The sequence below is a fragment of the Pteropus vampyrus genome, unplaced genomic scaffold, assembly GCF_000151845.1.
Source record: "Pteropus vampyrus isolate Shadow unplaced genomic scaffold, Pvam_2.0 Scaffold19, whole genome shotgun sequence".
Classification (NCBI taxonomy): domain Eukaryota; kingdom Metazoa; phylum Chordata; class Mammalia; order Chiroptera; family Pteropodidae; genus Pteropus; species Pteropus vampyrus.
The window spans coordinates 6,778,097-6,792,909 of NW_011888800.1; the positions used below are offsets into that span (position 1 = coordinate 6,778,097).

General features: G+C 47.0%; 1 protein-coding gene across 7 annotated transcripts in view; it reads right to left on the bottom strand.

The window, feature by feature from the left end:
- Positions 1-8,059: 8,059 nt before the first annotated feature.
- The window catches only part of RHOV (ras homolog family member V), a 17,108-nt gene continuing 10,354 nt past the window's right edge, over positions 8,060-14,813 (bottom strand). For 2 of the 7 annotated variants that reach the window (XM_023527763.1, XM_023527760.1), the window contains exons 2-5: positions 10,877-10,917; positions 9,866-10,408; positions 9,616-9,674; positions 8,060-9,418 (exon numbers count right to left, since the gene is read on the bottom strand). In XM_023527763.1, the coding sequence (XP_023383531.1) occupies positions 8,975-9,418; positions 9,616-9,674; positions 9,866-10,073 (711 nt within the window). In that variant the 5' untranslated portion in view covers positions 10,074-10,408; positions 10,877-10,917 and the 3' untranslated portion in view covers positions 8,060-8,974. Of the gene's footprint in view, positions 9,419-9,615; positions 9,675-9,865; positions 13,361-14,813 lie in introns of those variants that run through there. The other 5 variants (XM_023527761.1, XM_023527762.1, XM_011354930.2 and 2 more) reach the window with 4 other exon arrangements.

Genomic DNA, 14,813 nt, shown 5'->3' on the forward strand with positions numbered 1-14,813 from the left:
TTAACTCAAGCACTGAGAGGGAAAGCTGGGAAGTTGGTGGTAGAGGCTACATGGGTGGGCACTTGAGGATCTGAGCAGGGGAAAGGGTGATCCAAAGTCAGCTTTAAGGAATAGACAGAAAAGCAAGCCTTACCACTGGATGTCACACCACAAGGAGAGGGAAAGAGGGAGGAAACTACACCCAGTAAATCAGGAAGGGTAACCTATGCGAAGTACATAGTAGATGTGTAGTAAAGGCTAGTTGAAAATTTGCACCCGGCAGCCTGCAAGCATACTTTGACCCAAACAGTGGTTTCTTTAATTAGTTACCAATATTTAAAGAGTTGGGAAACTTCATTTTTAAAAATTGTATTTCTAGCTTCTTGTGAAAAGGGGAAGAATGGCAATCCGGGACCCACATTCCTGCAGTAATGCAGGTGCTGAGTTCGGGTCTTCTTGAGCTGGGCAGATGCTAACCCATCCACAGCCCCCACCCAGCCTCCTGCTCCCAGATAATCAACTTTGGGATTCCTGTCATCTTATTCCTTATAACCCATCCTGTTTTCCTCATATTGGGGAGTTTTCTCAAATCTATTTGCCCTAATAGTTCAAACAAACACTGTCAAAAACTGCATTGTTTTTCCCAAACCCATCCCTGCCCACTTAAACAAACAGCCCTGAATGAGGAGTGGTTTGCCCTATTGCACAAAACCACTCCCTTCCCCACCCAAACAGAGCTCACCTAAAGCCTGGGAAAGCACTTTTTGGCTACCCCTGGGAGGGGTTGTCATCAATAGCGCCACCTGGAAGCCGCAAACCCGGAAGCCCAGCTTCAGCCCAGAGGGTGGCCCAAACTCTCCCACGGGCTGTCTGAGAAAGCCTGCCTGTCCTTTTCCCACCTGCAGTGGCTCCTGGAACCAAGAAGACCAAGAAAATTAACTGGGAAAGAAATGTAGAGGTCCCTTGTCATGGGGCAAAAAAAAAAAAAAAAAAAAAAAAAAAAAGGACTATATGTTTAAAATGACAAAACAAAACAGAACTAAACAAAGATCTTTACCCAAACGTCCATAGTGTTATCTCTCATGATAAATTATAGGTGGTTTTCATTTTCTTCTTCTTTTGTCCACCTGCATTTTCTAAATTGTCTATAATGAATATCCATTGCTTTTGGAATAAGAAAAAGTTAACTTTTGAACAAGTATTCAGACATATTTCAGAAAGAAACAAATCATCAGACTATGAAGTTCTGAGATGGGATAGAAACAGTGAGGATAGAAAAGAAGAGAAAGCTTCTAGAGATTTGGGGAAGGGAAAAATTCAAACACTTGGTGACCAGAATACACAGAGGGAGAGCCTGAGTCAGTGGACACTCCAGGTTTTCTGTCCTGGGAGTCTGGATGGATGGCAGTGCGACCAACAGAAACAGGACTGCATGGAGGAAGGGCAACCTTAGGAGAACAAGACAGAAGGTGAGGGGTACCAGGTACCAGATGAAAACTGGTTTTATTGATTTTATTGTTGTTTTGTTGTGTTTGTTTATGCCTTGCCTTACTGGGGAAGGATTTAGAGGCAGCTTAAAAGGGACTATAGGTTATGACATAACATGAGTATAGAGTAGGAACAAGATAAAAAAAAAAAAAGAGCAAGAAGGAACATAAAATTGGGTCAGGAACAAGGCAAAAACATGAGTCTTGTAGTCTTTGGGCCATATAGTTAGCTCTGAGTGTTATATCTGCAATGCAACCTGGTGAGGCCTGAACACTCTAGAGGTGAGGGTTCCATGGTTGGTGGAGAGAATCAAGCTCCTGGATTTGGGAGTAGCCACATAAAGATGAAACGGAGGAGTGGAGAGATTACTGTGAGAGAAGCAGAGCAGACCTAGAGAGGAGAGAGCAGAAAGTGAGGATAGAGCCTCTTCTTGGAGGAAGGGAAAGCAGAGGAGGTTTGGTCAGAGGAGTGACAGGAGACCCAAGAAGAGAGAAGTTCAAAGACTGCTAGAGTCAGGAAGGAGGGAGGTGGGGATATGGGGTTGACTGATCATCATGGATCATTGTGAGGGCAGTGGTAGTGGAGGAGCCTGGTGGAAACCTATGGGGCTGGGAGGCAGTTGGGGCGGAGGCCGTAAAGGGGAAGGGAATAAGAGCCAGCACCCTTACCACCGAGAGCTGTGGGTTTAGGGGAGGCCTGCGCTGAGTTTTACTCATAGAGAGAGAGGCTGAAGGTACAAGGGACAATCAAACACTGATGGAGTACAAGATTATATTGTCGACCCAATAACTTACTTGGGATTGTCTTTCTAGTGAATTTTCTCTGACCACTTATCCTCTCCTGCCTGATACCCTTTGTAATCAGTTTATGACCTTGGGTTAATTAGGCTGACGAGGGTTAGTCAGTGGCCCCCAGAAAGGACCTATAGTGATCTATGAAAAGTAAAGGACTTGGACTAGATGACAGAATCTTTTCTACCCACAAATTATGATGTCGACCTCTGGTTACAGGCTCTAGGGCCCCCTGATGTATAGCTGGGAAGGCTGTCAGAGCCAAGTTATTGAGGCCCAGAGAGAGGCAGTGACTAGCCCAAGGTCACACAGCCAATGGGTAGGGACAGAGCTAGGCAAGGATACTAGTGTTTCTGAGCCCTAAACTTTTTGCTCTGTCTCATCCTCATATGACCAGATTCTTGGCTTCTGTTTTTGTCCTTTCTTTGGAAGTGGGACAAAGGAGCCAGGAGGAACCAGGCCAAGAAGCTGTCAGGGCTGGTCCCAAGCCCCAGGAGGCTGAGAACCCAAGGTCCACACCCATGTAAACACAGGCCAGCACTGATACCTCTTACTTGGCTCTTGATAGCTTCCTCTAAATCAGGTCCCCTCTATTATCTTGCTTATCCCTGCAGGTCCCCTGGGAGCCAGGGAGGGGCAAAGAGTATTAGCCCCACTTCACAATGGGGAGAAACTCAGGGAGGAAGGCCGTAATTTACCCAAGTCACTCAGCAAGTCCAGGATGGGGCTGGAACAGGAGGCCTGTGGAAGATGGCGTGGTCAGCAGAGCACAAGGCCTGTTGGGCAGGGGTGGGGTGGAGCGATAGGTAGAAAAATGCACACAGCCCCAGGAATCAAGGGTCCCTTTTCTCTCTGTCCCTGGAGGAAGAGCTTCGGGGAGAGGCTTTGCTTATTTCCCAACTGGGATGGGGTACTGGGCAGGGGGAGGAGATGGGCAGTCAGTGGAACACAGCCACAGAGAATTCCTATGCCCAAACTGGGCCCAGAGGATCCCCTGCTGCCCCTCCCTTCCAAGGGGCGAGGGAGTCATTTGGACATCTGCAGAGACAGGCAGATTGGCACAAGTGAGTGTCAAGAAGGCCACGGATCTGGTGACAATGACTGGCCCTGGCCTCCAAATGGGTTACGAGTAGGGAGATCATAAACCCAGGTTATTAATAGAGCTCTCATTCAATCTCAAAAATATCCTGAATCTAACAATAAATTATATGGTCATCCCAGTTATGAGACAAATCCTATGTTCAGTGGAGAAATCTTTGAGAACACTCCACTAGGAAGGCAGGCCTGGTTCAGTACTGATACCTCTCCTCATATCTTGCCTCCAGCTGTGTCTCCCTCTGCCCCACTCCTCAGCCTATGGCAATCTAATCTGTCCCATAAATTATACTTCCCAGTTCTTCTCTCTTAAAGAACCATTTCTAGGGGGTGTAACCCCCTAAATGGCACACTAGAAAGAGTCCTGGACCCAGGGTGGGGAAACCCAGTTCTGCCTCTACCTTGGTGCTGTGGTTCTGCGCTTCAGTCTCTTCATCTAAAAATTGGAGCTAGTAAGAGCCATCTGGCTATTCTGAAGTTCAGTTGTAAGAATGGAAAGTGATAATGGAGGAGATAGGCTGCCTAAGCATTGCAGCATACGGGAACAGAAGGCAATGGTTCCCTGGGACATCCAGCACTGCCCAGGCCCGGGAAGTCACTCCCTGCTGTTTCCAGGGGGTGACTAATGTGGCCCCTCAGCTGGCTGAGTTCTGCTCACTGGAGGATCTGGCCCAGGCCCAAGGAGGACGCTGACAGCACAGCCCTGCTGGGGGCCGGGGTTACTGGCAGCCAGGCACAGTGGGCAGGTCTGACCTGTGAGAGCTATGATTTAAACGCCTGGGGCCTGGGCTGGTTGCAAAAGGGGCCCCTGCTCCTGACGCAGTCTGCTCTCAGTCTCACTCACTCTCCCAAGCCAGTTCCCAGGAGAATGAGGAGCTCAGGGAGGGTGTGTCACCTCTGCCCTGGGCACAAGTCTGCTCCGAGGGGTAAAGCAAGCAAGGCACAGTTTCTTCAGCTATCCACACACGAGCCCGGGCCCAGCACATACACCCAGCATAAGATTCACATGGAAAAAGACATCCACACAGAATTGAGCCTAGGCAGACACAGGCACATAGACTCATAGCCCCTAAAAAAACTAGGACCAACCTAGATATGCACACACAGACACAAAAACCAACATACACATCCAGACAGCCAGGGTGTGCTGCTCAGGTGGGGTGTGCTGGGCATCAGAATGAAGATCATGCTTCCTTGGGACGTGAGATAAGACTGGCCCTCTGAGATAAGAAGCCTCTGTCTGACCATGTGAGCATTGGTCACAAAAGCCAAAGATGAGATAGTGCCCACCACCTCCATCTCAGAACAGAAGGGTGGGAAGCTAGAGCCACCTGCTTCCTATGCCCCAGTCAGTACTCACAGCATAACAGGTTCTCCTTGGCAGCTGGATCTATAGTCTGGATTTTGCTCTATAAAGACCTTTAATAAAATATTTTTAAAAGAAAAAAACCCACATAGGATTATGTATAATACACACTTCTAAGGGCAGACATCTGGATATACATACACATACAGAGCTATATACATCTTTCATAAAGATAAACACCTACATTTACAGACATAGATACACAGACTTGCACAGACATAGAAATATTCAATTTTGCACAAAGACAATATTCACCTTAAATATACAAGAGAAAAAACAGGAACACAGAGAAATGTACACGAATATATAATATATACAAACCTTGTCATCATTTAGTATTTATTGAACACCCACAATCTTCTAGACATGCTCCAACAAAAGAACCACCCCGCCCCCAGTCACACATACACAGAAACCCAAGTTCCCTCTAAGAGTAACTTGGCATTATATTGAGGCCCAGTCTCCAAGCCAAAGACGAAGAACTTTTTTTTCTGTAGGTGGTTACCTACCCATGGTGGAAAAAATAATCAACAGATAATGTAGTCTCGCTTATAACAGAAAAAAAGTTAAATGACCTAAATGCCCCCAAATGGAGATCTAGTTGAAGAAATTATGGTCAGGTCATACAGTAAGCAAACATACAGCATGGTTACAGCCTCCGGCCAGAGTTTATATAACAAAATGAAAAATTTTACATGAAAAAAAAAATTGTATGTATAACATGATCACAAAAATATGCATACAAGAAAAGACTGAAAGGAAGTATATAAAAATATTATTATTGATGTTCTTTGGGAGGTAAGACTATTAGTAAATTTTTGATTTGCTAATTCTTGGATTTTCCAATTTTTCTGTGAGTGTTCATTATGGAAAAAATAAAAAGTTAAAAAATCAATTAAGGGTTGATTATGCAAATAATTTACATGGATATAAACATACATAGAATGTATATGTAAGAAACATACAATTTTATCCAGTTAATACAATCAACATTCCTTTAAATTTAGACTCAAGAGTGGAGAAAGCAAGGGAAAAGAAGCAAAGGAAAGAGAGACAGGAATAAAAACGGTCCCAAAAAAGTAGAGAGAAACCATATTACAGAGAGAAACAGAAGCAGAGTGAGCTGGTGGGTTTGGGACTAGAGGTAAATCTCTCTGGTCCTGCACAGGCTTGGGCGCCACACCTCAGAAGTCCATTCCAACAAGCCATTCCTCTTAAGCCTGTCTCCAGGCTTCAGGGACAAAAATCTGGAGGTGAACTTGATCCTCAGGGTCTCCTCCAAGGCTCACTGCTTGGCTTTTTATCTTAAACACTGAAGGGCCAACGCAAATATTATCTGAGCCCAAGACCCTGTGGGAGCCCAGAGGCATGAATGGGACTTTCTCTCTCTCAGTGTAGCTCGGGAGATACAGGCTGAGTGACCAAATTCGGAATGCCCTCAGTGTACCAAGAGAGCAGTACAGACACTAATACAGGTAAGAGATGCTTTCCGGAGAAGGGGAGTATTGGAAGATGTTTAGAGGAGAAAAAAGGCATGGGGTGGGGGGGAGCACTTTCCAAAGGATTTGGCAAAAAGTGAGACTTGGAGTCAGAAGTCAAGAAATAATTGAGAATCAGGGTGTGGGAATCACTGAGACAGGCTGGCCTGGTCCACTTTGGTGTCAGATTTGAGAAGACCCTGAATGCTGAAATGAGGAGCTGGGAGTTCATTGCTGGCAATGAGAATTGGTAACAGTCTTGAGTCAAGAGGTGCCAGAGGGAAGGCAGCAGCCCTGGAGGGTCTAAAGTGAGGAGTGGCAGTGGCAGGGACATAGGGGTAAGGCTGATGGAGGTGCCAACTGGGCTCAGTGACTCAATAGGAGAGGAGATGTAGAGACATGGATGTGCAGGTACCAACGAAGAAAAAGGGAAGAAGTGGGGGAGCAGAGATCAACTGATTAGCCTTCTTTCCCCAACCCATGCCACCTTTAGGATCCATTAGAGCTGTTTGAAAGACTCAGAGTCCTGAGTCTTTCATTTTGCAGATGAGGAAACTGAGGCACAGAAAAGGGAAAACATTTGCCTAAGGTCATGGTTGAAGTCAGAGCCTAAACTTGAACCCAGTCTCTGCCCCAGAGTGGGATGTGTCAGGCTGGATTGAGGTTACAGCAGGCCATGGAGCAGGGTTGTGGGACCCTTCAGGACCTGGCTACAATGGTGCAGCTCAGCACCTCCACCTGAGGGGGCAAGGGGACAAAGGGAGATGACATGGCTGAAGCTCTGGGGGATGGGCACTGGTAGGACAAGAGCCGGACAGTCTTGGCTAAAACTAAATTTGGGGATTATCTGAGGTTTCACTTGGCTGGGATTTCTCTCCGTCAGCCATGCTTTCTCACACACACACATTCAGCTGTAACTTCCTACTGAGGGAGCTGGGCTGAGTCAGGGTGAGTGCTCATCTGGCTCAGCAGTTGCCTACCAGGTGTCCCAGGTGTGCCTTAGAAATACCTCTCCACAAAAATAACACTTATCCATGTACCCAACTCTAGAGTTTGCAAAATACTCTTACAGCCATCTGCTAATACCTCACTTAAGATACTATCTTTTTTCTCTGGGTCTCATTTTCCTTATGGGTAAAATAAAGTGTTTTTCTCCCCCAAAGGTACCCTTTAAAATTCCTTCCAGCTCCAATCCCAGGGAATGTTCTCTAGATCCCTGCTCCTCTCGAAGTCCTCACTCAATGAACCCTTACTTCCACAGGATATCTGGGACCAAACTTCAGTTTAAATTGTTAACAACTGGCACCCTGACCTTCACTCTCCTTGTGTGAACTTTGAGTGTCAAGGCTGAAGACTGAGTCCAACCAACCCAAGAAGTTTGGCCACTAGCTGAGGTTTAGGCTTTATGGGAGTCCCTTGAAGCTCAGCCCCCCACCCCAATCCCCGCGACCCTGGGTCCTGAGGACTGTTAGAAGGATCGGAGAAGGAAGGTTAGAGGGCTTGGGATTGCCCCAAAGCCTCAGCACTGAGCACAGTGCTCTAGAAAGGGGAGGAGAGGGGAGGGGCACCATCAGCCCGGTGAGGTCATGGGAAAGCAGCTCTGGCGCTGACACCTGGGGAAACCCGTTTCCAGGCTGCTTCCCACGCTAGCTCTCCTGGGAACCAGCTAAGCTCCAAAAGGGGAGCCCCAAACCTGCCCCCCCAGTCCAGTTCCCACCACAATGTTCCATCTAGTTCAGCCCCCACCTTTCAATCTAGCCTCAGTCCTTCTGTTCGCAACCTGTCTCTAAGATCCACAGTGTTGGGCCTTGAGGGCTGTGAGAACAATGGGCTGACCATTCCAGGAAATGACAAAAGACAGCTTCAGAAACTTAAGGTTTTATTTGCAGACTCTGCACTGCCCTACCTTCTAGGCTGTGACTTTAAAGAAAGAGGTGACCCCCAGTCCCTTCTTCCTTCAGGCTGTAGTTTGCAGCTCCTCCCCCTCCTCTCACCTGGGCCTTGTCTCTAACCTCCTGCCCCACTCCTGGCCCAGCCAGTTTGGGCAGTGCCTAGGGAGCCCTGAGACCCAGTTCTTCCCAGGGACCAGCCCCGCCCTCCCTGGCCTTGGGGGTTGAGGGCAGCCCAGGTGTCAGCCTTGCTCCTCAGCTGCCCCACTTCTCTGCTCTCCTTCTCTCCACTCTTCCTCCTTCCAGGCCTAGCTCTCTTCTCCGCCTCCTCCTCCCAGCCTGCCTCCTGTTCCAAGGATCCAAATCCTCACTTTATGCTACCTCTCAAACTCTCACTGACTTCCATCTTACCCAGTCCATCCAAAACTTCTCTCCAAATCAGGCTGGACTGCTTCCAGCCCTCCAAGATGCCCAGCTATTTTCTAGGCCTTCCCTTATCCCTATGCCAAGGAGGGGATGGGAACCACCACTAAGGGTCCTAATTCAGCCAGGCTGACCTGAGGACCCATAGTAAGAAACGGAATTGGATTCTAAACTGCTTAGAGGTGACTGACACTGTTAGGACTATCCCATGAAAATCAAAGTGCTGGGATTTCTCTGTAAACCTTGACCACAGAAATCTAAATCAGAGCCTTCCCTCCTCCAGGCCCTAAGCTCATCCTGGCATACAAGTGGGCAGTTAGAGGCCTGTGTCTCCACAGTGTTCAGAATGGAACTGAGTCTCATGGGGTGGCTTGGCCTTGCCAGTAGCCCCCTCAAAGGTCCCCTACCCCAGGTTCCAGATGTCTGTGGCTTTATTCCTACTGCTCCCTACTCTGCCATAGCCATTCAAACAAAGCAGAAAAACTTCTTCCAGCGGCAGCGGGAGAGGGTGCGCACCCCTTTGGCGTTCAGTTTCTTCTCCAGGCGGGCTTTGTGCTCGATGGCACTGAGAATGGCTGAGTCAAACACTTCCTTCAAGTTCTTCTGCGTCAAAGCAGAGCACTCGAGGTAGCAGCAGGCCCGGATCTTCTCTGCCAGACCCTGAGCCTGGGGTTGGGGCACGGGGCCCTCCCGGCCCCCCTGGTCCAACTGAATCAGTACATTGACATCATCCCTCAGGTCTGCCTGGGTGCCCACCAGTAGCACTGGCGCCTGGGGGTTGTGAGTGCGGATCTCTGGCAACCATTTCTCTGTGATATTTTGGAAGGAACTGGGCTGCACCACGCTGAAGCAGGCCAGGAAGACATCGGTATCCGGGTAGCAGAGGGAGCGAAGGCGATCAAAGTCTTCCTGGGATGAGAAGGCCAGGTCATTAGTGGGATTATTCCCTGTCACAGGGAGCGGGAATTCGCCTGTCACTTGGGGTTGGAGGCCTGAGACCAGTAACCAAGGGCCCAAGGCCTTCTCCATTCTTGATCCATCTGGGGTCTTTCCAGACTCCAGCCCACCTCCCCCTACACCATTAGAGACTGCTCCCAGCTTCTCACCTGTCCCGCCGTGTCCCAGAGCTCAATGCGCACAGGGGCTCCATCCACCAGGACTTGCACTGTAGGGGCGGGGCGGAGGATAGACTGACTTAGGAAGAGTCCTGGGCCCCACCAGGCCTCACCAGCGCCACCTCGAGGCCTGCTCCTCCTGCCTCGAGGGGAGAGCCGTGCCCTCCCGCCTGCGCGCCAGCCCTAGCCCCCGCGTGCACTCCACTCCCAGCCACTAGGCCGCCGGGGCCGTTGAACGTACCGGAGAAGGTGTCCAGTGCCGTGGGCCGGTAGCGAGCTGGGTACCCATTGCAGGTGTAGCTGACGATGAGGCTGCTCTTGCCCACGGCGCCGTCGCCCACCAGCACGCACTTGATGCCCAGCTCGGGGGGCGCGCTGCCCCGCCGCGGGGGAGGGGTCGGGGCACGGAGCGGGGACGACTCGGCATCGCTCAGCTCCCGCGGGGGCATGGCCCGCTCCGGGGACAGTCTGGGACCAGGCTCAGCTGCGCTCGGAGAAGCAGGTTCCACTAGCTGCCACTGACTGAGTCCGCCGTGGCGGCGCGCGTCGATCCGCCGCTACCCGTCGGTATATGTGGGGCCCCGCCCACTCATCTGCCCGAACGTCCCTGGCCCCGCCCACCCGCCGGCGTCCTCCTGGGACCTCCCCCTACAGCGCGCACCCGGCGCTAGTGGCCGGGCCATGTCAAACACCCGGAGCGAGAGAGGCAGGCCGACAAGTGACGCGCAGAGAATGCCACAGGTACAGGGACGAAGAATCGCCAAAATGAGGCCGATCTAGGTATCTTGGCAGAGAAAGATCGAGTATTTGTTGTTAGGAGGAAGAAGCAAGTTGGAAACACATAATGCAGCATGTTCAAATTAAACCTGTGTTCAAATTAAAACAGAAACTACACATATATTTGTACGAGTAAAAAGAAATCTGGATAACTTATTGATTAAAGAATGATTTTTAAAATAGACAGATCATGAAGAGGCAGAAGATAAACTCGAGCGTGAACACAAGCACAAATGTATTGTACTCTCTTCCACGAAAGAGATTCCTTTAGGCTCTGCCTGAAGGCAGGCTTTAAATACTTTCATTGTGCTCCACTAAAGGAACTCGGGAGTTGGAGAAGCTAGCTGGGGAGGATCTTCAAGGACAGTTCTTCATTTGAATATTTTCCAAGTCCCCAAGCCCCTGGTATCATCATCATCATCATCATCATCATCATCATCATCATCATCATCAAAAACACATAGTAATTACCTACCTATTTGTTGATGCTGCTCTGGGCTATCAGCTGTCCTTGCCCTAAAAGTTTACAGACTGAGATAAGATATGACAGGTAGTGCTAGAAAGTTCACCAAGAGAGCAAATGTAGAGTAGCTTGATGCTAATTTCATCTTTTTATTGTGGCCACACCAAGTGACACCGGCCCAGAATCCTTTCTCTGAACTCCAAGGCTGTCTTTCATCTCAGCCTATACAAAGATTATTGAAAACATATTATTCATGAATTGTTCAGGGAATGTTGTGAGGGGGAGAGGACAATGAATATTAAAGAGATAATACGATTTCTCAAACAGTTGGTAATATAAAAATCTATAAATCCAAATCTCTGAATCTCTTGGAAAAAGTCTCAGGTCCCTGATTTTTTTTTCTTTTTAAGTTAAAGTTGAGGACAACTAGAAAGCTGCCGATTTAACCATTAAAATCTTGACTGTGGGGCAATCGTAAGATTATCAGTATCTGCTTCCATATCCCCACGTCTACATCCAACATCCCCTGTGTCCAAACTCTGGGGGTGCTAATCATCCCTAATTATAGTCCCAAAGACTTCTCGGCCACATCCACATAAGTTTATTCATTCAGCAAATGAAAGAGGCTCCAAAGTGTTGTCTTGCTATTGTATCCCACAGAAGGTCCTGAAAGCTATTTTTTTTGTTTGTTTTTTTCTGGAAAGCGAGTCAAGAATGGGGATTTGAAAAGACCTGGATATCAGGAGACATGTCCCAGTATTCCTGGTCCTTCAGCTCATTAGCTGTGTCATTCTTGAAAAATCACTTGTTCCATCTCAGTGCTATAAAATGACAGGTGAAGCATATTCATTTCTGAAAGCCCTTCTGATGCTAGGCATCTGATTCAGGGAAACTAGGGAAGTTGCCACAGTCAAGGTGTCTGGGTAAAATCACTACACACACATAGGCTCTTTACAGTGCTCTTGTCCTTTTACCTAAGTTTTAATAATTGTAGCTGTAAATTTGAGGATAATCCTGTTTAATCCTTTCCGCGGGTAGGAGGAGTATAAATAATACACAAATGGGGGGAGGTGTCTGCTGGGCATGGGTAAAAGCCTTGACTTGGCCTGAGACGGTTCACTCTTCTCTGGCCTTATGGGTGGGGACACTTTTCTGACCTCGGTCCCTCTGTCTGAGCTGGTTTAGGGACAGTCTTGTCAGCAAGAGGGGGAGGGAGGAGACAACCTGGGGAGCTGGTGAGTCACTTATTTCTCAGCTAAGGACTTGCAATTCTGGCTGCTACTGCTGGGAAAGTCCCCTCCTAAGGGTGGGTTGAGTCTTATTTCTGTCAGATTGTCTGTTCTATCTTCCAGCCAGACATTTGCTAAGATTTCAACTTGGCCCTGACATTCTCCTTGGAGAAATGACCAATTCTAGGACCGGGGCAGGAAAAATAAAGATGAGCCTGGAGCATTTTGTAGTATAGAAAGTAAGGAAGTGCTAAAAAACAAACAAAACAAAACAATAGCAAGATGGAGGAATGACAAATGGACTTATGAGCCAACTGAAAGAGCTTCCAAAGGCCAAATCTGTAACGATTTGAGCAACAAAATAAAGAAGTATTGGATCATAGAACAAAGTATAAAATAAATATCCACAAGTCTATTCTCATATAAATGATTGAACACATAATAGACAAATTTCCCATGAAGAATTCCAAATAATGTATATAAATACTCTGCCCCCAAGAATAAGAGTGTAAACTCCAGCTCTTTAAGTGTGGGTTGTACATAGCGACTTCCTTCCAAAGAGGACAGTATGAAATGGTTAGGGTGGGGATGAGGGGTGGGTGAGAGAATAACTTTACAGTGGAGAATCCTAACACTCCCTCAACGAGGTGATCAAAATTAAGATCAACATTGATAAGTTGATAATAGGTACCCTAGATACGATGTGATGCAATGGCATTTTTACCCTCTAGTCTTCCTCACGAGAACCACGGTCTAATAAGAAAAAACAGTAGTAAAGTTCCAATTGAAAGACATTCTACAAAATGCCTGCCCAGTACTCTTCAAAACTATCCAGGTCATCAAAAACAAGAAAAGTTTGAAAAAGTGCCAGTCAAGAGGAGCCTAAGGAGATATGACAACTGAATATAATGTATGCTGGATGGGTTACTGAAACAGAAAGAGAACGTAAGGTAAAAACTAAGGCATTCTAAATAAAATATGAACTTCAACTAATAATAATGTATCAGTGCTGGTTTATTATGACAAATGTACTATATAATGTAAGATGTTCATAATGGGGGAACTTGGGTGTGAGGCATATGGGAACTCTCTTATTATCGTCTCAATTTTTCTGTAAATCTAAACTGTTCTAAACAAAGTTTATTAAATGACAACAATCCAAAAAATTAAAACATGGCCCTGACAGTGAATCATGGCAGTAATAACATTTTTTTCTTTTTTTAAATTTATTTTTTTAAATTCTTTAACGTTACCACATATTTGACCCCTTTTACCCCATCTGCCTCCCCTCCCCGCTACCCTCTGGTAACCGCTAGTCTATTGTCCATGTCCATGAGTCTCTGTTTGTTTGTCCTGTTCACTTGTTTTTAGGTTTAAATCTCACATATAAGTGATATCATATGGTTTTGAACTTTTTTGGTCTGGCTTATTACATTTTTGTTACTAAGATGTCCAACACAGTTGAACTTGGTTTTAGCCTTGCAAAAGTGCTTTATTTGCCCTGTCTCTTAACAATCCAAGCGAGATCTCTGGGAAGAGAGGGATCAGTATACTCGGGCCCAGAGGAGTTAGGGGACTTGCCCGGAGATCAAAGAAGTTAGTAAGTGGCAGACAGTCCCAGAGTCAGCGATCCACAGGTCCACCTCAGGTGTAGTCAAATTCTTAGGCATTTCTGTTCATTCCTTAACTTATTTAAAATGACTGCATACTTTGGGATACCTACAACCAAACCTCAACTCAACAAGCATAAACCAAAAGAAATCTACCCCTACACCAGCACTAATTTTCCTACTGCTGAAAAGGGGTTAATAAAAGAACGACAGTAGTGAGAGTTTACTTAAAAAGGTCCATGGCGAGGCCCTTTGTGAATGAAATGAACCTCATGCAGCCTTTTTCTATTTTCTCTGCATACTCCATTCCAAGGCCCCCAAATCAGGCCTGCTACTCAGAACAAGCCCAGAGACTCAGATGGGCAGGTCAGAAAGCTTTTAAATAACAAAGATTCAAGAAAAGAATTTTATATTTAACACTTAAATTATTTTTTGTTAATCCTATCTCAGTAAAGCTGAAAAAAAAAACCCACTTATTTACCAACATACTATTAATAATACTACAATAATTAGACTGCACATTTTTAGAGCTTTCCAATTAATTTGGTCTCCTGAGGTTTTTCTCTACTTGATGTGCTTGTGTCCTGAGAGGGAACTGGCAAACTCAGCAGCATGGGGCTGAGTCAGCCTCACTGTGCTCCCCCGGAACAGGAGCTCACAGGCCAGCCCTCCAGCCTCCATGGTCTCCACTTTCCATGTCATCCTTCTATCACTAGTCTGAGGCTGCCTCCTGGGCTTCTAATCTGCCCTTCCCCCTTTCCCACACAGCCTTAGCCTCAGCTTCTCACTACCTTTCCTTCCACCTCTTCTCCAGCTGATCCCAACTACTAATGTCCCACAAACCTCCTTTTCCTGCCCAGATCTTGCATTCTAGCCCTGGCCAGTATCTTTGAAATACCTGTGGGAGCTGCCACCCAAAATGTTCATCTAAAATGACACCCCTCTCCTTTTATTAAATGAACTCGTCTCCTAACTTCCTTATTTCTGACAATGGTAGCACAATTCTCTGAAGCTAATGAACTAGAAGGGGTAGAGCCTGAATAGTCTCCAAATCTGACAATGTCCTTGGACTCTTTCTTTTCCTTCCTCCTCGGTCCTTTCTTTGAAGTA